General features: G+C 44.0%; 2 protein-coding genes across 2 annotated transcripts in view; one reads left to right on the plus strand and one right to left on the minus strand.

The window, feature by feature from the left end:
* Nucleotides 1–8,265, plus strand: part of wnt16 (wingless-type MMTV integration site family, member 16) — a 12,393-nt gene extending 4,128 nt beyond the window's left edge. The window contains exons 3-4 of the mRNA XM_039791190.1: nt 2,508–2,800; nt 7,807–8,265. Coding sequence (XP_039647124.1) covers nt 2,508–2,800; nt 7,807–8,265 — 752 coding nt within the window. The remainder of the gene's footprint in view (nt 1–2,507; nt 2,801–7,806) is intronic.
* Nucleotides 8,266–12,058: 3,793 nt separating this feature from the next.
* LOC120553336 (protein NLRC3-like) lies at nt 12,059–24,126 on the minus strand. Its single transcript, XM_039791657.1, has 14 exons — nt 24,087–24,126; nt 23,315–23,360; nt 20,641–20,730; nt 20,422–20,535; nt 19,136–19,240; nt 17,027–17,105; nt 16,667–16,871; nt 14,738–16,508; nt 14,474–14,647; nt 14,090–14,263; nt 13,583–13,629; nt 12,788–13,027; nt 12,403–12,729; nt 12,059–12,075 (listed from the first exon to the last, which is right to left on the minus strand). The coding sequence occupies exons 3-13, from the start codon at nt 20,724–20,726 to the stop codon at nt 12,440–12,442; spliced, it is 3,285 nt and encodes a 1,094-aa protein (XP_039647591.1). The 5' UTR covers nt 20,727–20,730; nt 23,315–23,360; nt 24,087–24,126; the 3' UTR covers nt 12,059–12,075; nt 12,403–12,439.
* Nucleotides 24,127–24,277: the final 151 nt, after the last annotated feature.

Here is a 24,277-nt window from a genome sequence, read left to right on the forward strand (position 1 = left end):
TTTATAACGCGTTTAATGTTTCAAATTAACCTAACAGAAATTATTAAATAAGTTAAGTTTGACAGCACTAAATGGCACGATCATTTTCATAATCATGATGCACACTCATCTTGAGCTGACAACATGCAATTCGCTAGGGATAAAGGCAGCCTATAGTGTTTCCTGCTCCTGGCATTTACCAGTAATGCTGATGTGAAATGAACTCACGTCAAAGCCGGTCTACGGAAATTCTTTGCTCACGTCTAGGCCGACTCTTCTTCTTCAGTTTTATTTTTACACGTAGTATATAAGTGATTGTATTTGTGTCCCCTGCTGTTGGCTGTTAATATCGCTTTGATAGACTTTTTTTTTTTTTGCCGACGGCCGTTCTGGACTTTTCCAGAACGCACAGATTGTCAGTCCGTCCCTGTTGAGGCCTTGATATACAATCTCGAGGCCACGAGATAATTCTTCGTCATATTTTATAGCCTATATTTATACTTTTTACATGTATATATGTCACAAAGTGGAGCCAGGCCGCCAGAGTTTTCTTATGTTGTATATAGTGTGGTGTTTTATGTTGTATATAGTGTGGTGTTTTATGTTGTATATAGTGTGGTGTTTTATGTTGTATATAGTGTGGTGTTTTATGCTGTATATAGTGTAGTGTTTTATGTTGTATATAGTGTGGTGTTTTATGTTGTATATAGTGTGGTGTTTTATTTTGTATATAGTGTAGTGTTTTATGTTGTATATAGTGTAGTGTTTTATGTTGTATATAGTGTAGTGTTTTATGTTGTATATAGTGTGTAGTGTTTTATGTTGTATATAGTGTAGTGTTTTATGTTGTATATAGTGTAGTGTTTTATGTTGTATATAGTGTAGTGTTTTATGTTGTATATAGTGTAGTGTTTTATGTTGTATATAGTGTAGTGTTTTATGTTGTATATAGTGTAGTGTTTTATGTTGTATATAGTGTAGTGTTTTATGTTGTATATAGTGTAGTGTTTTATGTTGTATATAGTGTAGTGTTTTATGTTGTATATAGTGTGGTGTTTTGGTTTGCCTGGCACAGAACTGAAGACTCCTCCCAGCGCACCTGAGGCAGATCTCATCAGGAGAGATGCTCGAGGAACACGGAACGCGCTCCACATTTTGATAATGAATGGCTGAGACACAAGGAGGAAAGAGGAGAGGATAGAGAGCAGAAACATTAGGGGACCTTACAGGGTGGTGGACGGAGCACAGATGAGCAGACAGGACAAGCGAGCGGCGGAGGACAGCTGTGGATGTTTAAGCGGATCGGGCGTTGGCGCCGGAAAAAGCAAGTGGACGTTGCGTGCTGCTGGCCCTCTTCCCCTTCCCTCAAACAGAAAAGGGTAAGGACTGTAGTCCCTTTTCTAGACTAGGGTTGAAATCAGATTTTCTTTTTTTGCCCAAACTGCCATCGCGCGCGCGCGATCCTCCAAACATCCACAGCTGTCCTCCGGCTCCGCTGTCCTGCCCGTCTATCTGTGCTCCGTCCTGCACTCCTGTAGCGTCCCCAACGTTTCTTTTTCACTATCACGAAAACATTTTTCAATGTTTTGTTGTATTTTTCAATGTTTTGTCTCATTTTTCAATGTTTTTTTTCGCATTTTTCAATGTTTTTGTCGCATTTTTCAATCTTTTGTCGTATTTTTCAACGTTTTTGTCACATTTTTCAATGTTTTTGTAGTTTTGTTCGTTTTTTCCAGTTTAAGAAGAACATTCATTAAACACAGAATAATTTTAACTTCTTCAACAGGATGGAAACAGAACAAAAGATCCAAATGTTCAGAAGTCAGTTTGTCTCGTGGCTGCAGGAAGTTTAACTTTAATCCAATCACAAGCATTTCACAGGAACTTTAATCATATCTCTGTAATGCTGCACAGTATGTATATGGCTGTATCTGGCTCGGAGTCAGTACGTCACATGTTCCATCAAGAGATCAGAAGCATGTGAGACTGTTAGACCGGAGACAGACACAGACACAGAGACCTAATATAAACTAGAGACAGAGACCTAATATAAACTAGACACAGAGACCTAATATAAACTAGAGACAGAGACCTAATATAAACTAGACACAGAGACCTAATATAAACTAGACACAGAGACCTAATATAAACTAGAGACAGAGACCTAATATAAACTAGACACAGAGACCTAATATAAACTAGAGACAGAGACCTAATATAAACTAGACACAGAGACCTAATATAAACTAGACACAGAGACCTAATATAAACTAGACACAGAGACCTAATATAAACTAGACACAGAGACCTAATATAAACTAGGTGTGTGTGTGTGTCTCTGTGTGTGTGTGTGTGTGTGTGTGTGTGTGTGTGTCTGTGTCTGTGTGTGTGTGTGTCTGTGTGTGTGTGTGTGTGTGTGTCTGTGTCTGTGTCTGTGTCTGTGTGTGTGTGTGTGTGTGTTCCAGTTCTACTAACGTGTGCTGCAGTATTTCTAACTGATGTTTAACTTAACTTTTCTCATCCTGTAGGAACCAAAGAAACGGCGTTCGTCTACGCCGTGATGGCGGCCGGGCTGGTCCACGCCGTGACGCGCGCCTGTAGCCACGGCAACATGACGGAGTGCGGATGTGACACGCGCCCGCAGGGCGGCAGCTCGCCGGCGGAGGACGGCTGGCACTGGGGCGGCTGCTCGGACCACATCCAGTACGGGGTCTGGTTCAGCCGCAGGTTCATCGACGGCGCCGGCAGAAACACGTCAGCCGCCGGCGGAGGTTACACGCCGAGCGGCGCCAACCGGCACAACAGTGAGGCCGGACGGCAGGTCAGGACCCACAAACCCCCAAAACATGATGCTGGTTCACTAAAAGCGGTCTCATGTTTCTTGCGTCTATTCTTTGATACTGAACACACTAGTGCTACGTTTACACATGGCGGCTATTTTCATAAACGGACATTTCAACCTCTCCGTTTTCAAAAATAACATCGTGCACAGCTGTCAGTTTTCAGAAAAGTGGTGGAGGTGGCGGTGTAACGAGACCTGTAGGTGGCGGTGTAACGAGACCTGTAGGTGGCGGTGTAACGAGACCTGTAGGTGGCGGTGTAACGAGACCTGTAGGTGGCGATGTAACGAGACCTGTAGGTGGCGGTGTAACGAGACCTGTAGGTGGCGGCGTAACGAGACCTGTAGGTGGCGGTGTATAGTAACGAGACCTGTAGGTGGCTGTGTAACGAGACCTGTAGGTGGCGGTGTAACGAGACCTGTAGGTGGCGGTGTAACGAGACCTGTAGGTGGCGGTGTAACGAGACCTGTAGGTGGCGATGTAACGAGACCTGTAGGTGGCGATGTAACGAGACCTGTAGGTGGCGGTGTATAGTAACGAGACCTGTAGGTGGCGGCGTAACGAGACCTGTAGGTGGCGGTGTAACGAGACCTGTAGGTGGCGATGTAACGAGACCTGTAGGTGGCGGTGTAACGAGACCTGTAGGTGGCGATGTAACGAGACCTGTAGGTGGCGGTGTAACGAGACCTGTAGGTGGCGATGTAACGAGACCTGTAGGTGGCGGTGTAACGAAACCTGTAGGTGGCGGTGTATAGTAACGAGACCTGTAGGTGGCGGTAAGCGAGACCTGTAGGTGGCGGTACGCGGACCTGTAGGTGGCGATGTAACGAGACCTGTAGGTGGCTGTGTAACGAGACCTGTAGGTGGCGGCGTAACGAGACCTGTAGGTGGCGGTGTATAGTAACGAGACCTGTAGGTGGCGGTAACGAGACCTGTAGGTGGCGGCATAAGAGACCTGTAGGTGGCGGGTACGCGAAACCTGTAGGTGGCTGTGTAACGAGACCTGTAGGTGGCGGTGTAACGAAACCTGTAGGTGGCGGTGTAACGAGACCTGTAGGTGGCGATGTAACGAGACCTGTAGGTGGCGGTGTATAGTAATGAGACCTGTAGGTGGCGGTGTAACGAAACCTGTAGGTGGCGGTGTATAGTAACGAGACCTGTAGGTGGCGGCGTAACGAGACCTGTAGGTGGCGGTTAGTGTGGTTAGTGTGAAGGCGGTTAGTGTGAAGGCGGTTAGTGTGGTTAGTGTGAAGGTGGTTAGTGTGAAGGCGGTTAGTGTGGTTAGTGTGAAGGCGGTTAGTGTGAAGGCGGTTAGTGTGAAGGCGGTTAGTGTGAAGGCGGTTAGTGTGGTTAGTGTGAAGGTCTCGTTACACAGCCACAGTAGGTGGCTGTGTAACGAGACCTGTAGGTGGCGGTGTAACGAGACCTGTAGATGGCGGTGTAACGAGACCTGTAGATGGCGGTGTAACGAGACCTGTAGGTGGCGGTGTAACGAGACCTGTAGGTGGCTGTGTAACGAAACCTGTAGATGGCGGTGTAACGAGACCTGTAGGTGGCGGTTAGTGTGGTTAGTGTGAAGGTGGTTAGTGTGGTTAGTGTGGTTAGTGTGAAGGCGGTTAGTGTGGTTAGTGTGAAGGTCTCGTTACACAGCTACCTACTGTGGCTGTGTAACGAGACCTGTAGGAGCGGTTACGCGAGACCTGTAGGTGGTTGGTTGGCGAGACCTGTAGTTGGCGTAATGCGAGACCTGTAGGTGGCTGTGCGAGACCTGTAGGTGGCTGTGTAACGAGACCTGTAGATGGCGGTGTAACGAGACCTGTAGGTGGCGGTTTAACGAGACCTGTAGGTGGCTGTGTAACGAGACCTGTAGGTGGCTGTGTAACGAGACCTGTAGGTGGCTGTGTAACGAGACCTGTAGGTGGCTGTGTAACGAGACCTGTAGGTGGCTGTGTAACGAGACCTGTAGGTGGCTGTGTAACGAGACCTGTAGGTGGCTGTGTAACCAGACCTGTAGGTGGCGGTTAGTGTGGTTAGTGTGAAGGTGGTTAGTGTGGTTAATGTGAAGGCGGTTAGTGTGGTTAGTGTGAAGGTGGTTAGTGTGTTTAGTGTGAAGGTGGTTGAGTGTGGTTAGTGTGGTTAGTGTGAAGGCGGTTAGTGTGGTTAGTGTGAAGGTGGTTAGTGTGGTTAGTGTGGTTAGTGTGAAGGCGGTTAGTGTGGTTAGTGTGAAGGTCTCGTTACACAGCCACCTACTGTGGCTGTGTAACGAGACCTGTAGGTGGCGGTGTAACGAGACCTGTAAGGTGTAACGAGACCTGTAGGTGGCGGTTTAACGAGACCTGTAGGTGGCGATGTATGAGAGACCTGTAGGTGTGGTAGCGAGACCTGTAGGTGGCGCGGTACGAGACCTGTAGGGTGTGGCGGTACGAGAACCTGTAGGTGGCGTAGCAGAGACCTGTAGGTGGCGGTGTAACGAGACCTGTAGGTGGCGGTAACGAGACCTGTAGGTGGCGTACGAGACCTGTAGGTGGCCGGTTTAACGAGACCTGTAGGTGGCGGTGTAACGAGACCTGTAGGTGGCGGCGTAAGAGACCTGTAGGTGGTGGTTATGCGAGACCTGTAGGTGGCGGTTTAACGAGACCTGTAGGTGGCGGTGTAACGAGACCTGTAGGTGGCGGTGTAACGAGACCTGTAGGTGGCGGTGTAACGAGACCTGTAGGTGGCGGTGTAACGAGCTCAAAATGTCAGTTAGGTTACTTGACAACCACTAACTTTAATGTTACAGCCAAACTGCTTGTTATCGTTATGACATGACACACACACACACACACACACATACACACACACACACAGCCTCCCTCCCTTCCTGAGAGTCCCTGTTAATTTGCCTACTCCTTACCACATTGTCAACTACTCTCTCTTCCATCTTTTCCTCACTCGCTCCCATGGCCCTGTCGTGGTCACTCTCCTCCTCCTCGGCTTCTTCCCTGTCATGAAGCCATTTCTGCTTCTATAGCCAGCCACCTCTCCTCCTCCTCCTCTGCTTCAGGTAATGCTGATGTTGAAGCAGCTACTAGGCCACAGCCCCAAACATGTCAGAAGTGTTGGCACATTCTGAGGAATCCGCCTGTAGATTCTTAATCTTTTTCTCCTGTAATTTCTCTGCACCTCCCTTGCGCTTTGGTGGTTGTTTGTCCATTTTAACGTGGATGCTAAACTTCCAGCATAACTATTACAGCTTTGTATGGTGTTTTTTGAAAATTAAACCATGTAAACCTATTCTGATATAACCTCTAAATATAATTTTGAACCTGAAAATGAGAATAATATGAGCACTTTAACCCTACATTCTGTAATTTTCTGAGTTGATTCTTAGCAAAAACCCTTTGTTCTTTCACAAATATGTGCTCATTCATGTGTAATTTACTTTACTTTACAACTTATCAAAGTATGGAGCTTTAACACTCGTCTCGTCAGGAATCTGTGGTCTGAACTGGGTTTTAGTTGCCACGTGGTTAGTGTGAAGGTGGTTAGTGTGAAGGTGGTTAGTGTGAAGGTGGTTAGTGTGAAGGCGGTTAGTGTGGTTAGTGTGAAGGCGGTTAGTGTGGTTAGTGTGAAGGTGGTTAGTGTGGTTAGTGTGAAGGCGGTTAGTGTGGTTAGTGTGAAGGCGGTTAGTGTGAAGGCGGTTAGTGTGGTTAGTGTGAAGGTGGTTAGTGTGAAGGCGGTTAGTGTGGTTAGTGTGAAGGTTGAATGTGCGGTTGGTGTGAAGGTGGTTAGTGTGAAGGCGGTTAGTGTGGTTAGTGTGAAGGTGGTTAATGTGGTTAGTGTGAAGGCGGTTAGTGTGGGTTAGTGTGAAGGCGGTTAGTGTGAAGGTGGTTAGTGTGGTTAGTGTGAAGGTGGTTAGTGTGGTTAGTGTGAAGGTGGTTAGTGTGGTTAGTGTGAAGGTGGTTAGTGTGGTTAGTGTGAAGGTGGTTAGTGTGAAGGTGGTTAGTGTGAAGGCGGTTAGTGTGGTTAGTGTGAAGGCTGTTAGTGTGGTTAGTGTGAAGGTGGTTAGTGTGGTTAGTGTGAAGGTGGTTAGTGTGGTTAGTGTGAAGGTGGTTAGTGTGGTTAGTGTGAAGGCGGTTAGTGTGGTTAGTGTGAAGGCGGTTAGTGTGAAGGTGGTTAGTGTGAAGGTGGTTAGTGTGGTTAGTGTGAAGGCGGTTAGTGTGGTTAGTGTGAAGGCGGTTAGTGTGAAGGTGGTTAGTGTGAAGGTGGTTAGTGTGAACTGCGGTGCTGTTTGTCTCTTTATTTCAATGTTGTTGTTGGTTTTTTCTGCCGTTTTTGTAGCTTTTTCCATTGTTTTTGTCGCTTTATTCATTGCAAAGAGCAGTAAGTTTCAACATGTCTCTCTGTTTCCTCTCCTCTGTTTCCTCTCCTCTCTGTTTCCTCTCCTCTCTGTGTCCTCTCCTCTCTGTTTCCCCTCCTCTCTGTTTCCTCTCCTCTGTGTCCTCTCCTCTCTGTTTCCTCTGTGTCCTCTCCTCTGTGTCCTCTCCTCTGTGTCCTCTCCTCTCTGTTTCCTCTCCTCTCTGTTTCACCTCCTCTCTGTTTCCTCTCCTCTGTGTCCTCTCCTCTCTGTCCTCTCCTCTGTGTCCTCTCCTCTGTTTCCTCTCCTCTCTGTTTCCTCTCCTCTCTGTTTCCTCTCCTCTCTGTGTCCTCTCCTCTCTGTTTCCTCTCCTCTCTGTTTCCTCTCCTGTCTGTGTCCTATCCTCTGTTTCCTCTCCTCCCTGTGTCCTCTCCTCTCTGTTTCCTCTCCTCTCTGTTTCCTCTCCTGTCTGTGTCCTATCCTCTGTTTCCTCTCCTCCCTGTGTCCTCTCCTCTCTGTTTCCTCTCCTCTCTGTTTCCTCTCCTCTCTGTATCCTCTCCTCTCTGTGTCCTCTCCTCTCTGTTTCCTCTCCTCTGTTTCCTCTTCTCTGTTTCCTCTCCTCTCTTTGTCCTCTCCTCTGTCCTTCAGGCGATCGTGAAGACGATGTTGACCCACTGCCGTTGCCACGGCGTCTCCGGGTCCTGCGCGGTGAAGACGTGCTGGAAGTCGGCGGCGCCGTTCGAGCGTGTTGGCGCGTACCTGAAGCAGCGCTATGAGCAGAGCGTCCAGGTGTGGGATCGCTCCAAGAGGAAGCCGCCACGCCGAAAGGAGCCACGCCTCCCAGTCGCCGTGCACCAACTCGTCTTCTTCAACAAGTCTCCTAACTACTGCGTGGCCGACCGGCGCCGCGGCGTGCTCGGGACCAGCGGGCGCCGGTGCAGCCGAACGTCCACGGGCCCGGACAGCTGCGTGCTGCTGTGCTGCGGCCGCGGCTACAACACGCACCTGGTCAGACACGTGCAGCGCTGCGAGTGCAAGTTCGTCTGGTGCTGCTACGTACGCTGCCGGCGCTGCGAGAGCATGAACGACATGCACACCTGTAAATAAACACCAAAAAAAAAACCCCAAAAACCCAAAAAAAAAAAAAAAAAAAAACCAAAAAAAAAAACACACAAAACAAAAAAAAACACAACAAAAAAAAAAAAAAAAAAAAGACGCTACACACCTGGACACACAGACGCTACACACCTGGACACACAGACACTACACACCTGGACACACAGACGCTACACACCTGGACACACAGACGCTACACACCTGGACACACAGACACTACACACCTCTACACACAGACACTACACACTTGGACACACAGACGCTAACCACCTGGACACACTGACACTACACACCTGGACACACAGACGCTACACACCTGGACACAGACACTACACACCTGGACACACAGACACTACACACACACACACATGCAGACACTACACACCTGGACACACTAAACTTCATCCAGAGATTTTATTTTAATGAGATTAGAAGCTGAACTTTGATACTGAGTTGTATTTGAGTTTGTTTGCCGCAGTTAGTTTGTCTGTGTGTGTGTGTGTGTGTGTGTGTGTGTGTGTGTGTGTGTGTGTGTGTGTGTGTGTGTGTGTGTGTGCCCTACGTGGGTGTGTGTGTGTGTGTGTGTGTGTGTGTGTGTGTGTGTGTGTGTGTGTGTGTGTGTGTGTGTGTCAGTCAGCTGAGGAACTTTAAAGGGAATCTGTTTCTTTGATATTAAATCTTTATTTTGTGAAGAAAACAGGAAAACAAAAACAACCAACTGGTCAAATCTGAACATTTAAAGCAAGATGAATTAATAACTGGTTGTTCTTTAATAACAGACTCAAACATGAATTAAAAATGAAATTAAATGTTTTTTGTATTTTATTTTTGGCAATAAACATAATTTATGTGTAAATATTCCGCTTAATTATTGAGAATGTGTTTAATAATCATATAAGTGTTGTGAAGTATCCAAAGATCAGCAGTGAGTTCCTGTCTGATCCTCTGCTGCCCCCTGCTGGACCAGAGGAGGAACTACACACACTACGGGAGGAAAGGTAAACAGTCAATCATTATTATAATATTTATTTCAAGTGTCAAGGCACATATGTGTGTTTAGGAAACTGGTATCAGGGTTAAAGTTGCAATAACTTATGACAATGTGTGTGTGTGTGTGTGTGTGTGTGTGTGTGTGTGTGTGTGTGTGTGTGTGTGTGTGTGTGTGTGTGTGTGTCTGTGTCTGTGTCTGTGTGTGTGTGTGTGTGTGTGTGTGTGTGTGTGTGACATGTTTTAAAGTGTGAATATGTTTTCTGCTGCTCTGCTTGTAGTTCCTGTCCACCAGAGGTCGACATGACGTCACTCACCAGCACTCCGGGAACTTTAAAAGGTTTTTAATTATGTAAATATTTTGTCCTTCACTTCATCTCAGAAAGTAATTTAATCGAAAGCCCCCAGCATTAAAGGGTAACTACTGTTCTTTCTTTTCAACTTGGACCCTATTTTCTCCATGTTATTGTGACTGATGGGAACAACAATCTTTAACATTGGTCCAGTTTTAAACAAGAAACAAGCTGCAATGTTAGTTACTGGACAATTGTGCAGCTTCTATTTACCTTCACAAAAGTTCTGTTGTTGCTGCTGACAGACTCAGATTATTATTCTAAGTGTGTGACAACATTACAGAGATAGACCTTTTAGTTAAAGAGTAAGATCCTTTTAGTTTAACATGAAACAGCCGCGAAATCACCATCACCAAACTCCACCAGACTCCATGTAAATAATCAGGACTTTTATAATCGTAAAACACACTTCATTCAAAGTGGACAGAAACTAAATAAAATTATCAAAAGCCGTCTTGGTTCATCTTTCTACTGTTCCAAAAATCACCACTCTGGTTTGGTTGAAATAAACCCTTAATTCACCCATTTACATGTGGAGATATGCTGGCTCTATACACGCTAAAAGTCCTGATTATTTACATGGAGTCTGGTGGAGATATGCTGGCTCTATACACGCTAAAAGTCCTGATTATTTACATGGAGTCTGGTGGAGATATGCTGGCTCTATACACGCTAAAAGTCCTGATTATTTACATGGAGTCTGGTGGAGATATGCTGGCTCTATACACGCTAAAAGTCCTGATTATTTACATGGAGTCTGGTGGAGATATGCTGGCTCTATACACGCTAAAAGTCCTGATTATTTACATGGAGTCTGGTGGGTTTGGTGATGGTGATTTCGGGGCTGTTTCATGTTAAAGTGCTCATATTCTGCTTTTTTGCTTTTCCCCTTTCCTTTATAGTGTTAAATATCTTTTTTGTGCATGTTATAGGTTTACAAAGTGAAAAACCCTGAAGTCCACCCCAAAGGGACTTACCATCTCCAACAGAAAACACTGTTCACCAACTGCTCCAAACAGCTCTATTGTAGTCCAGCCTTTACTTCAGAGACAAACGTGAGTTACTTTGTAACACACGTTATAATGCTCACCTAGCTGCTAGCGTGGCACGCCCTCATACTCTGCTTCTGACTGGCTAGTAGTCCTTACCTAGGTACTGTCAGGGCACGCCCTCATACTCTGCTTCTGACTGGCTAGTAGTCCTTACCTAGGTACTGTCAGGGCACGCCCTCATACTCTGCTTCTGACTGGCTAGTAGTCCTTACCTAGGTACTGTCAGGGCACGCCCTCATACTCTGCTTCTGAGTGGCTAGTAGTCCTTACCTAGGCATGTGCGACTCCCAACAAAGATGTTACAGCAGTGAGATGTCTCACTCTGTAGCTAAAACGGAGAGCTCAACACACAGGTTAAAAAGAGGAGCTGCAGCAATGTGTATCACAACAAAAATATGTTTTTTGAAAATTAAACCATGTAAAGAGATTCTGATACAACAACTATGAACCTGAAAATGAGCATAATATGAACACTTTAACCAAAAAGGATCTTACTCTTCAACTAAAAGGTCTATCTCTCTAGGGATCTTTTTCATAATGTTGTCCGACACTTAGAATAATAATCTGAGTCTGTCAGCAGCAAAAACAGAACTTTTAGTGGATGCTAACTGATGGAAACAAACTCAATACTGGACCGATGTCAAAGATCAGTCACTTAGACACAAAAACATAAAAAATAGTGTTGAAAAAAAAATGTGTTACTCTTTAAATTTGACAGATGAATGTAAATTGGTTTAGGATCATGTAACAACTCTAGACGTGCAACAAAAGCCTCTTGGAGGTTCATCCTAAACCCAACAGGAAGTCCCCCATTTTTAATGTAATTTGCTTTTTTCGCTATTTCAAGGCGTCGTAGTGTAACTAACTCCTACAGATGTAACCCACGACTTCAGTTTTGTATTGGGCAATCTAAACGATGAAAAGTTATTAAAATCTTGAATTTTTGTCCAAAAAATTCAGGGATAACACTGTAAAAAATGTAAAAGATTTATGGTTTACAGTGTAAATTTCAGAGGGTTCAGAGTTATAAATTTAGGGAAATAATGGTGTCCCAAAACTGAATCATATCAGTAGTGATCACCTTAGAGAGACCGCAAACACATCACAGTAACTTTATGCTTTTATTGTGAAAAGAGACAGAATTCAAAACAAAACATGACACAAGTCAACAGCATTTCTGCAATTTCATGATCACAGCTTCCATCTTTAAATGACTGGAAGAAGTTTACAATGTTCACCAGGAATCTGTTCAATAATTCTGGATTATTTTATACAAAGTTCATTCATTAGTTCATAACAATAACCTGAAATATTTCTGTTAAGTGTGATCGTCAAGCAAGTGACTTTGAGTCTACGAAAAGCGCTATATAAATTCAATTTATCATTATTATTATCCTGTACAGACTCAATAGAGCTGGGCAATATATCGATATTATATAGATATCATCTCAGATTTTGGAAATCGTCATATGGCATAGGTTGCATTACAGTAGAGTGATGTCATTTTCTGAACTTACCAGACTGTTCTAGCTGTTCTATTATTTGCCTTTACGCATTCACCCACATCATTATATTCACATTACTGATGATTATTTATCTAAAATCTCATTGTGTAAATATTTTGTGAAAGCACCAATAGTCAACACTACAATATCGTTGCGGTAACGATATAAAGGTATTTGGTCAAAAATATCGTGATATTTGATTTTCTCCATATCACCCAGCCCTAGACTCAACTGATCAGCAGTGAGAAACAGGAGGAGACTCTCCGTCCTACAGAGAACACAGAGACACTGAGGAACCAGGAGACCAGATCCCAAACCCAGGATAGAGAGGTTGAGTGAATGTGGTGTTGAAGGTGTAGAGGTGGATCAGTGAGTCAGAGGAGACTGTGTAGAAGGACAGAGAGCCAGCACGACAGTCCACATACACTGCTACTCTATCAGAGACAGAGGAGGAGGAGATGAATGTTCCTCTGTTATTGTGCCAGACAGAGTAACCATCATCAGAGCAGAACAGACTCCAGGACTGATCATTACATCCAAACAAACAGTCATCACTGCATCTCACTGATATATCGTCTCCTCTTGATTCCTCTGTAACTCAATGATATCTCAATTTCTCCTCTCCTCTTGATCCCTCTGTAACTCACTGATATCTCAACCTCTCCTCTCCTCTCAACCTCCCAGTAACAGCGACCAGTCAGACAATGTCTACACAGCAGCTGAGGACAGTAGTCAAACCTCTCTGGATGATCAGGATATGGCTGATCCTCCTCCACCTCTGTCACCTTCTTGTTGTTGTCAGATAGTTTGAGTTTTCTGTGTATGGTGTTTTTGTCGAGTGTGAGGTCACAGGAATCTGACGGAGAGAATGAGAGTTATTCATTTTATTACTTTTGGGGCATTTTTGGCCTTTATTTGATATGACAACTGAAGACAGGAAATGGGAGAGAGAAAGCGAGGGAATGACATGCAGCAATGGGTCAGGCTGGAACACCGGGCCACTGCGTTAAGAACTGAGCCTTAGTACAAACCCCAATTCCAATGAAGTTGGGACGTTGTGTAAAATGTACATAAAAACAGAATACAATTATTTGAAAATCCTTTTAAACCTACAGTATATTCAATTGAATACATTACAAAGACAAGATTTTTAATGTTCAAACTGATAAACCTTTTTTTTTTTCAAATTTTCACTCATTTTCAATTTGATCCCTGCAACACATTTCAAAAGAGGTCGTACAGGGGCAACACAAGACTGGGAAAGTTGAGGAATGTTCAAAACACATCTGGTTGGAACATTCCATGGGTGAACAGGTTAATTGGTCATGATTGGGTCAAGCTGTCATGATGACATCAGAGGTTTGAATGAGTGATGTCACAGTTTGATGAATGAAATTATAAACACACTTACACTTCCTCAGACCTGGTGTCAACCATCTGACTCCAGCAGGCTCCACCCTGAAAGGAGGAGAGGGCGGGCATTACATCACTCTCACACACACATATTAGACATTTTCAGACCGGAGGAACTTTTATAGTTCTAAGAACCCAGTTGTTGTTTTGGCACCGCTGGTGTTTTGAGAGACTTTTTAGCTCCTATTCCACTTTATACAGTGATTGGTCCAGACGTCAATGTATGTCTCTGATTGATCACATTCATTCACACACTCATGTCATAGCATAGAAAGCACATTGGTTTCTGTTAAGCTAGGTTAAACCTGTACTGGATCTAGATGAACAATATCCTGGTAATAATTTGATCACTAGGATATTTCTCAAAATGACAGTTTCTTTACCATGCAGAGATTTGTCCAAACTGCATAGAATATTAACAATAGTGAGTAATTTTGATTCCTATAGATGATCTCTTTGGAGACTTTCTACACAAATATCTCTTTTTGTTCATCAGTGTTTGTACCTGAGAGTGTCCAGTCTCCAGAGAGGATCCTCCAGTCCCGCTGACAGTAGCTTCACTCCTGAATCTCCTGGATGATTGTACCTCAGGTCCAGCTCTCTGAGATGGGAGGGGTTGGAGCTCAGAGCTGAGACCAGAGAAGAACAGCCTTCCTCTGAGATCAGACAGCCTGACAGACTGCAAACACACAGAACAACACACAAGTTCCCTCTGTCAACACGTGGAGCCAGTTGTTTTGTTCAGGTACATTTTTACAGTGGCCGCGACGGTTCAACACAAAGACAAATGCAACAACATGACTGCAAAAGCTGTTTGTGTTTTGAATCATCAACTGAAGTTAATCAGAGTTTAAATGATAATCACTTGAATAGGTTAATAAATCCTGACCTGAGAGTCTCCAGTATACAGTGTGGACTCTTCAGTCCAACAGAAATCAGCTTCCCTCCTGAATCCTGCAGGTTGTTGTTACTCAGGTCCAGCTCTCTCAGACTAGAGGACTGGGAGCTGAGAACTGAGGACAGAACTTCACAGCTTCTCTCTGACAGGTTACAGCCACTCAGTCTGGAGAGACAACAGGAAGGAAACAAGTTATTATATTTAACTCCTGTTGAAAGATATCAGAGTATTTAATGATGAATAAATCCCACTTACAGAGCTTTGTTGGATGCTTTGACCACTGGTAGCAGCCTCCGAAGAGCCTCCTCTGAAGCACCGTATTTCTTCAGGTCAAACACATCCAGATTTTTTTCTTCTGATGACAGTAAGATGAAGACCAGAGCTGACCACTGAGCAGGAGACAGATTATATCTGGAGAGATGTCCTGAACTCAGGGCCTGTTGGATCTCCTCCACTAGAGAACGATCATTCAATTCATTCAGACAGTGGAACAGATTGATGCTTCCCTCTGCAGACAGATTCTCATCCATTTTCTTCTTGATGTACTTGACTGTTCTCTGATTGGTCTGTGAGCTACTTCCTGTCTGTGTCATCAGACCTCGTAGGAGATTCTGATTGGTCTGCAGAGAAAGACCCAGGAGGAAGCGGAGGAACAAGTCCAGGTGTCCATTTGGACTCTGTAAGGCCTTGTCCACAGCACTCTGGTAGAAATGTGATGATGTTGTTTGTTCTTCTGACAACAGGTTGACTCCAGAATTGGTGAATGTCAGATGGACATGAAGAGCAGCCAGAAACTCCTGAACACTCAGATGGATGAAGCAGAACACCTTGTCCTGGTACAGTCCACTCTCCTCTTTAAAGATCTGTGTGAACAATCCTGAGTGCACTGAGGCTGCTCTGATATCGATGCCACATTCTGTCAGGTCTGATTCATAGAAGATCACGTTGCCTTTCTGCAGCTGCTCAAAAGCCAGTTTTCCAAGAGACTCGATCATCTTCCTGCTCTCTGGACTCCAGGGTGAATCTGCCTCAGCACCTCCATCATATTTGATGTTCTTCACTTTGGACTGAACCAACAGGAAGTGGATGTACATCTCAGTCAGGGTCTTGGGCATCTCTCCTCCCTCTCTGGTCTTCAACATGTCCTCCAGAACTGTAGCAGTGATCCAGCAGAAGATTGGGATGTGGCACATGATGTGAAGGCTTCGTGATGTCTTGATGTGGGAGATGATTCTGCTGGCCTGCTCCTCATCACTGAATCTCTTCCTGAAGTACTCCTCCTTCTGTGGTTCAGTGAACCCTCTGACCTCTGTCACCATGTCAACACACTCAGGAGGGATCTGATCGGCTGCTGCAGGTCGTGTGGTTATCCAGAGGCGAGCAGAGGGAAGCAGATTCCCCCTGATGAGGTTTGTCAGCAGCACATCCACTGAGGTGGACTCTGTAACATCAGTCAGGATTTTAGTGTTGAGGAAGTCCAGAGGAAGTCGACACTCATCCAGACCGTCAAAGATGAACACAACCGGGAACTCTTCAAACCTGCAGATTCCTGCTTCTTTGGTTTCACTAAAGAAGTAATCAACAAGTTCCACCAAGCTGTACTTTCTCTCTTTCAGCACATTCAGCTCTCTGAAGGTGAATGGAAATGTGAACTGGATGTCCTGGTTGGCTTTGTATTTAGCCCAGTCCAGAGTGAACTTCTGTGTTAAGACTGTTTTCCCGATGCCAGCCACTCCCTTTGTCATCACTGTTCTGATTGGTTCAACTCTTCCAGGTGGGGTTTTAAAGATGTCTTCTTGTCTGATTCTTGTTTCTGGTCTGTCTGGTTTCCTGGATGCTGTTTCAATCCATCTGACCTCATGTTCATCATTGACCTCTGCAGTCCCTCCCTTTATGATGTAGATCTCTGTGAACATCTGATTAAGACGGGTTTGGTTTCCTGCTTTAGCAATCCCCTCAAACACACACTGGAACTTCTTGTTTAGGTTAGATTTGAGTTTACGCTTAGAAACTCCAGAACGACTTCCTCAATGAACACACAACAAAGAAAATCAGTAAGTGATTTATAAAGTAGATAGTTAACTTCCCCTAAATAATTTACATATAAACATATTATCTTTTGAGACATTAGTAAATGTCCCATTAGTCCAGCAAGTTAAATCTTTAGAGAAATCTTCTTACTGCGCTCCAGACGGTCAGCCAGCTCATCCTGTTTTATTCTCCTCAGGAAGTGCAGTGTGATCTTCAGAAATGCCTCTGTGCTCCTCCTCTGCTCTTCATCCTCATCCTCCCTCTGACTCTCTGAGCATTCTGGGTAATCTGGACTCAGAACCTTCTGGATCTTCTTCAGCTCGTTCTTCACAAAAGTGACGATGTTCTCCTCCAGCAGCTTGAACAGAACATTATATGAATGAAACAATCAAACTGAAATCATGGAAGCAAACATCAGATCCATGTTGGCCAGACTGACAACCCACTGGTCTGAAAGTGCAACATTGAGATAATTGTGAACAGAATAGATGTAAAAGTAGTTGTTGTACAGACCATAAAGATAGAATCCAGGTGTGTTTGATCCTGCTGGGTAGACTGACCAATGGGAACTTCTGAATTCTCCTGGTCCACTCTGTGGAGGAATCAGGAAGAATTAGCACAGCAACTCATCACTCAAACAAGCTCATTGGTCTCTCATGAGCCGCTGACCTGCACCCCTGAGTTGGAGTTATCCCAGAGAAACAATAGTAAGTATTTGAGCGGTTATCCCTGCTTATGCTCCAAACAGCAGCTCATACCCAACCTTGTTGGAGTCTCTGGGTGGTGTCCCGAAAAGGATACCGATCGGGGGCTTCATCATTCTGATGGGAGACTTCAATGCTCACATCAGCAATAATGGAGAAACCTGGAGGGGAGTGATTGAGAGGAGAAGGCTACCTTATCTGAACATGAGTGGTGCTTTGTTGTTGGATTTCTGAGCTAGTCATGGATTGGCCATAAGGAACACCATCTTTGAGCATAGAGAGGGTCATAAGTGTACTTGGTGCTAGAACACCCCAGGCCAAAGATTGATGATCAACTTTGTGGTCATTTCATCAGTATGCGGCCATATGTCTTGGACACTCAGGCGAAGAGAGTAGCAGAGCTTTTAACTGACCACCACCTGGTGGTGAGTAGGATCAGATGGCAGATGGCAGATGGCAGCGGAGGCTGCCGGACAAATCTGGTAAACCAAAAGGTTTGATATTAAGGGTGAACTGGGCTGAGGCCCTTGTCAGAGAGGTTGTCAACTTCCACCTGCAGAATAATTTCCTGTGTATCCTGTAAGAAGTGCCATTTTGGTTCCCAAGGGGGAGTGGAAGCTGGGGTCCAATTAGTGGGGTATCAAACACACAGCTCAGCCTTCCCAAGAAAGATGATTTCAGGGTGTTAGAAAGGAGGCTCTAACCGATTGTTGAGCCTCAGAGCTGCAAGAAAATTCCATCCTGGCCGTGAAACAGTGGACCAGTTCACCAGGGTTGGCCCTTTCACCGATTCATGGACAGGATCTCAAGGCACAGCCAGAAGGAGGAGAATGTCCGGTTTGAGGACATCAGAATTGTATTTCTGTTCTTTGCAGATGATGTGGTTCTGTTGGCTTTATCAGCTGATTTTGAAGCAGAGTCAACACCTGGTTCTCTGCCAGAAAATGGTGGATTGTTCCCTCTGGGTTGGGAGTGAGTTCATTGTCAAACAAAGGAGTTAAAGTATATTAGGATCTTGTTCACATGTGAGGTTGAAATTGAGCGTGAGATGGACAGGCAGCAGGTTTGTGTGGCATCAGCAGTGATGAAGGCATTGTACCACACTTATTTTAGATAAGATTATCTATGCTTTAAACCCTTGTCTGTAGTCATGAGCTTTGGGTAGTGACTAATACAATGCAATCGCAAGTGGCGGAAATGAGTTTCCTCAGTCTAGAGATAATTTGATGATGTGATTCAGAGAGCCAAACACAACAAGTCAGACCTCCATGTAGTTTGTCTGGATGCCTATGAGTCTGTCCCCCACCAGCTCATCTGGTATGCCATCAGCTTCTTCCACATGGCTGTCTCTGTGACTGCACAGCTCACTGTTGATCTAAAGAAGATCGACCAACGCCCACTACCTGGTAAGTTTAAGGTCTGGTGCTACCAGTTCACCCTATTACATCACCTTATGTTGCCCTTAAAGCTGTGTGACATCCCCTCTTCAGCAGTCCTGAAGATGGATGCTAAGGCAAACAATTACATCCGGAATTGGCTAGGCCTTCCCCGATGCCTGTCAAGTGCAGCTCTATTTGGAAGGAACACCTTGAGACTTGCAGGCAGTAGACAATGCCATAGGAGTAGGAGTGGTGCAACATGCATGGCACGGCAGGTTTTAGATGGCGGCGAACACCACCCAAGACATGGTCCAAAGCCTCGTGGGAGGAAAGGAAATAGCTAGTGATTTTGGAAGTCAGGAGGGAGGAAGAGGAGGGCTACAAGGTCGTGGCTGTGACCCAATCCCAGCAAGGCAGATGGACCAAAGCAGGTCCAAAAGCAACCTTTTTTAACTGGACAATGTACAGTATGTGAGGAAGAAAGATACTAAAAATAAACAGTTAAAACATGAATCAGTAATATCTTATTAACAGCCTACCTCTTTGCAGCAGAGGGTTGCTCTCCTTTAAAATTAATAAGGCAAGGATCCGACCAGTCACTCTTGAAGGACACACCGCTGGGTTCAGTTTTTTTCATCTTCGTCCTGATGGAAACACATTTAAAGCAGAATATATTCTGCACTGCACCCAGAACGCAGTGACAGAACAATTGATTGGGGATACATTTAATAAAACTATTTGCTCGTTGTTTTGTCATTCCATCCAGGAGAAATGTTTTCCTCCACAGTAACTTCTCCTAAAGGCCCTCCAGAGTTAATCCATGTAAAACATTTCTCTAATGTTGCAGGAAAACAATACAAAATGAGCTGATGTATAGTTGTCAGCAGAAAATTTTTCTCAGACTTTGACGGTTCATTCAAAGTTTTAGAGCAGCTGGTCACTGTATATTACAAGATGTTGAATTGACAGAGGAACTCAGTGGAGTCAGGGTTAGCCTTCCACAAGCCCAAGGCCGATCCGCAGAAATTACTAGGGGATCACACCGGCCACATTGGGCCAGGGGCTTGTTGTTAAGCTTAAAGGCCCTGACACCAAGCCGACGGTCGGCCCAGTCTGTGCGGTGTGTCCCTGAACAGCCAATTCATCAGATTGGCTGTTCAGCTTAAAAACAAGAGTGAGGAAACCAACCAATATCAATCCAATACACATAGAACTGTCAAAATGGGTCAAAGATTACGTTTGAATGTTACTTCTAAAAACACACAGGTTCGAACTATTGGAATAACTATTTTTGCACATTATGTCCATAAGATGGCAGTCGGCTGTAGTCTGTGCGGTGTGTTCCAGTGCTAATTCTTGGCCCAGATAAAGGTGACAAGGGCCTACGAGAGGTGACGCCACAGGTGGCCGTCGTCGTCGGTAGTTGCCGTCGGCTTGATGTGTCAGGGCCTTAAAACTCCTCGTTGATAAAGAGTTAGCCTAGATCAGAGGGGAAGGGTGTGTTGCTGCAGACACAGGGCCATCTCCCTCTCTTTACTTCTCCTCATAGTTGTCAGAATATATCTTCTGGCCCTTTGTAGCCTGGCTCAGGTTTGCCTTGGACCAGCTCTTAGTTATGCTGTTAAGCCCAGTTCAGACCAAAGATTTGCGACAAGGGTTATGTCTCTGTAACTTATAGTGTGGTCTAGACCTACTCTATCAGTATAGTGTCCTGAGATAACTCCTGTTATGATTTGACACTTTAAATACAATGTAATGTAATTTAATTCTTTCAAATTTCTTTTGTAACATTGCTGACCTTATAAAGTAACTGATGCTGACTTACTCTGCTGTTGGGGAAGCTTGATTTTTAAACCACAGCGGCCACTCCTTAGACTGGTCACTCTTAAAGGACACACAGCTGGGTTCTGGTTCAGGAGAGTCTGGTCTCTGATGGATCCTGATAAATTCAGTTTGTTAAAAACACAACTCAGCTAGAGGTTTGGGTGTGAATAATGTTGGTGCAGTGATCTGAGTGCTGGACAGTTAGAGATGGTCCTCTCACCTCTGAGCTTTGGTCTGGCGGTCCAGTTCCCCACTCAGAGTGGTTCCTCTGTCCTTACACTGGTCCATGCTGCTGAACTCAGACATTTATCTGCAGAGGAAACACAACATAATTTCTCATTGTCTCTTTTTGTCTCTTTCACATCACTGTCAGGTGATCAGCTGCTGTAGTTCTACTATCAGTCCACTAGATGGAGCCAGGAGGCTGCAGCACCCCCCCCAACACACACACAAACAAAGACACATACTCACAATAACACACACAATCACAAAGACACACAGACACACAAACACACACAAAGACACACAGACACACACACACACACACACACACACACACACAATGTAGTGCTGTGCAATTAATCGCATTTTTAATCAGAAATGTCCCAGTTAAATGTGTTTTCACTGTTGATTAGTTTAACTTTTTCACTGTTTAACTTACATAAATGCAACATATTTTGTAAAAACTAACAAGGAATCATGGACATATAGACAGTATATACAAAAGTATTGGAACGGCAAGGCAGATTCCTTTGTTTTTGTTGTTGACTGAAGATATTTGAGTTTAAGATCAAAAGATGAGTATGAGACAAGTTCAGAATGTCAGCTTTTATTTGCTGGTATTTACATCTAGATGTGTTAAACAACTCAGGACATACTGTATCACTGTTTGTTTGAACCCACCCATTTTTCAAGTGAGCAAAAGTATTGGAACATGTGACTGACAGATGTATGTACAAATATATACTGTATATCCTGTATATATAAAATCAGTTTATGTGTATATATATATACACATATATATATATAAATTTATGTTTTAATTTAGCAGCTTCTGTTCAGTACTTTCCTCACATGTTACTAACGGCTCCTCTGGTTTGTTTTTTAATATCTGCCTCATGCAAATAGTCTCAGACTTCTTGTGACACAGTATATCTATCTATCTATCTATCTATCTATCTATCTACAGTGCCTTGCGAAAGTATTCGGCCCCCTTGAACTTTTCGACCTTTTGCCACATTTCAGGCCTCAAACATAAAGATATAAAACTGTAATTTTTTGTGAAGAATCAACAATAAGTGGGACACAATCATGAAGTGGAACGAAATTTATTGGATATTTCAAACCTTTTAAACAAATAAAAAACTGAAATATTGGGCGTGCAAAATTATTCAGCCCCCTTAAGTTAATACTTTGTAGCGCCACCTTTTGCTGCGATTACAGCTGTGTAAATTCGCTTGGGGTATGTCTCTATCAGTTTTGCACATCGAGAGACGACATTTTTGCCCATTCCTCCTTGCAAAACAGCTCGAGCTCAGTGAGGTTGGATGGAGGCGTTTGTGAACAGCAGTTTTCAGTTCTTGCCACAGATTCTCGATTGGATTCAGGTCTGGACTTTGACTTGGCCATTCTAACACCTGGATATGTTTATTTGTGAACCATTCCATTGTAGATTTTGCTTTATGTTTTGGATCATTGTCTTGTTGGAAGACAAATCTCCGTCCCAGTCTCTCAGGTTTTTGCAGACTCCATCAGGTTTTCTTCCAGAATGGTCCTGTATTTGGCTCTATCCATCTTCCCATCAATTTTAACCATCTTCCCTGTCCCTGCTGAAGAAAAGCAGGCCCAAACCATGATGCTGCCACCACCATGTTTGACAGTGGGGATGGTGTGTTCAGGGTGATGAGCTGTGTTGCTTTTACGCCAAACATAACGTTTTGCATTGTTGCCAAAAAGTTCGATTTTGGTTTCATCTGACCACAGCACCTTCTTCCACATGTTTGGTGTGTCTCCCAGGTGGCTTTTGGCAAACTTTAAACAACACTTTTTATGGATATCTTTAAGAAATGGCTTTCTTCTTGCCACTTTTCCATAAAGGCCAGATTTGTGCAGTATACGACTGATTGTTGTCCTATGGACAGAGTCTCCCGCCTCAGCTGTAGATCTCTGCAGTTCATCCAGAGTGATCATGGGCCTCTTGGCTGCATCTCTGATCAGTCTTCTCATTGTATGAGCTGAAAGTTTAGAGGGACGGCCGGGTCTTCGTAGATTTGTAGTGGTCTGATACTCCTTCCATTTCAATATTATCGCTTGCACAGTGCTCCTTGGGATGTTTAAAGCTTGGGAAATCTTTTTGTATCCAAATCCGGCTTTAAACTTCTCCACAACAGTATCTCGGACCTGCCTGGTGTGTTCCTTGTTCTTCATGATGCTCTCTGCGCTTTACACGGACCTCTGAGACTATCACAGAGCAGGTGCATTTATACGGAGACTTGATTACACACAGGTGGATTCTATTTATCATCATTAGTCATTTAGGTCAACATTGGATCATTCAGAGATCCTCACTGAACTTCTGGAGAGAGTTTGCTGCACTGAAAGTAAAGGGGCTGAATAATTTTGCACGCCCACTTTTTCAGTTTTTTATTTGTTAAAAAAGTTTTAAATAGCCAATGAATTTCGTTCCACTTCATAATTGGGACCCACTTGTTGTTGATTCTTCACAAAAAATTACAGTTTTATATCTTTATGTTTGAGGCCTGAAATGTGGCAAAAGGTCGAAACGTTCAAGGGGGCCGAATACTTTCGCAAGGCACTGTATATATATATATATATATATATATATTTTATTTTTTATTTTTTTTTAAACGTTACAGACATTAGAGTTAAATTACCTTCGGCTGGAGCTCCACACGGAGAGAAAACGCTGCGTCACAAACTCTGGAAACAAGGAAACAAGAAGATTCACTCAGAGAGGCGTAGCATTACCAAATATAGACAGACTGACAGGGAACATGTAATAACAAGTTTTTAAATCTGAGGGGGGGGGAACTGGTTTTATGTGGCAACGATGTAGGTTGGCGGAGGAAGAACTTGTTACATGTTGGGGCAGATCTGAACTACGGGGCAGATACACTGCTCGATTGCGTGGTGTTGGCGGCTTGCTGCTCTGAGTGATTTATAGTTTTAGTCACAAAAACTAAAAGTCTTTAAGCCATGCGTTGTCTTCCCGTCGACCAAAATTGGGGGGGTCAAAATTTAAAATACAAACTTTTCAACGTTTTGGTCATCTTTTGACACTTTTGTCACTATTTCCAAAGTTTTTGTGGATTTTTAACTGCGCTTTTTGATGTTTTTGTTGTTTTTATGTTTTTTCTCTGTTTTTCAATGCAATTTTATCGATTTGTTTTCTCCAAATGCTATGAAATTGACTAAAACATCAAATTCAATGAAAGAAGTGAACTGATCATTTATTTTACCTGTGAAAAACGTTGTAGGGAACCGACATGTGACTTTTTTGGACAGTTTGGTTGAAAGAAACCGAAATTTCTGATATAGAAATATTTGAAAATGGGTCAAATTTGACCCGAAGACAACAGGAGGGATAAAGGTGCAGTAGAAAAAGATTTATAAAGCTACCTTTGTGTCATATCTGCTGAAACTGACCTTATGTTCCAGTAGAACTACATGAAGCAGGTCATTAAAAATAAATCCAGCTCCTCTGGCTCCACCTACAGCCTGGAGTGAGATTTACAAAGATCCACAGCTCCCTGTTCAGTTGCAGCAATCAGGGCTGGGGTTGGGGGTAGTCCAACTGCGTCTCAATCACTGCTCATGCACACACATTCATTCTCCCT

Source organism: Perca fluviatilis, chromosome 23, assembly GCF_010015445.1.
Source record: "Perca fluviatilis chromosome 23, GENO_Pfluv_1.0, whole genome shotgun sequence".
Lineage (NCBI taxonomy): Eukaryota > Metazoa > Chordata > Actinopteri > Perciformes > Percidae > Perca > Perca fluviatilis.

Excerpts from the sequence above, each read along its gene's own strand:
- LOC120553336 (XM_039791657.1), bottom strand. The coding sequence starts at position 20,726 with ATGTCTGAGTTCAGCAGCATGGACCAGTGTAAGGACAGAGGAACCACT. Across the intron at positions 16,872-17,026 it reads ACCTGGATTCTATCTTTATG|CTGCTGGAGGAGAACATCGT; the intron begins GTCTGTACAACA and ends GTTCTGTTCAAG. Across the intron at positions 14,264-14,473 it reads TGTATACTGGAGACTCTCAG|TCTGTCAGGCTGTCTGATCT; the intron begins GTCAGGATTTAT and ends GTGTGTTTGCAG.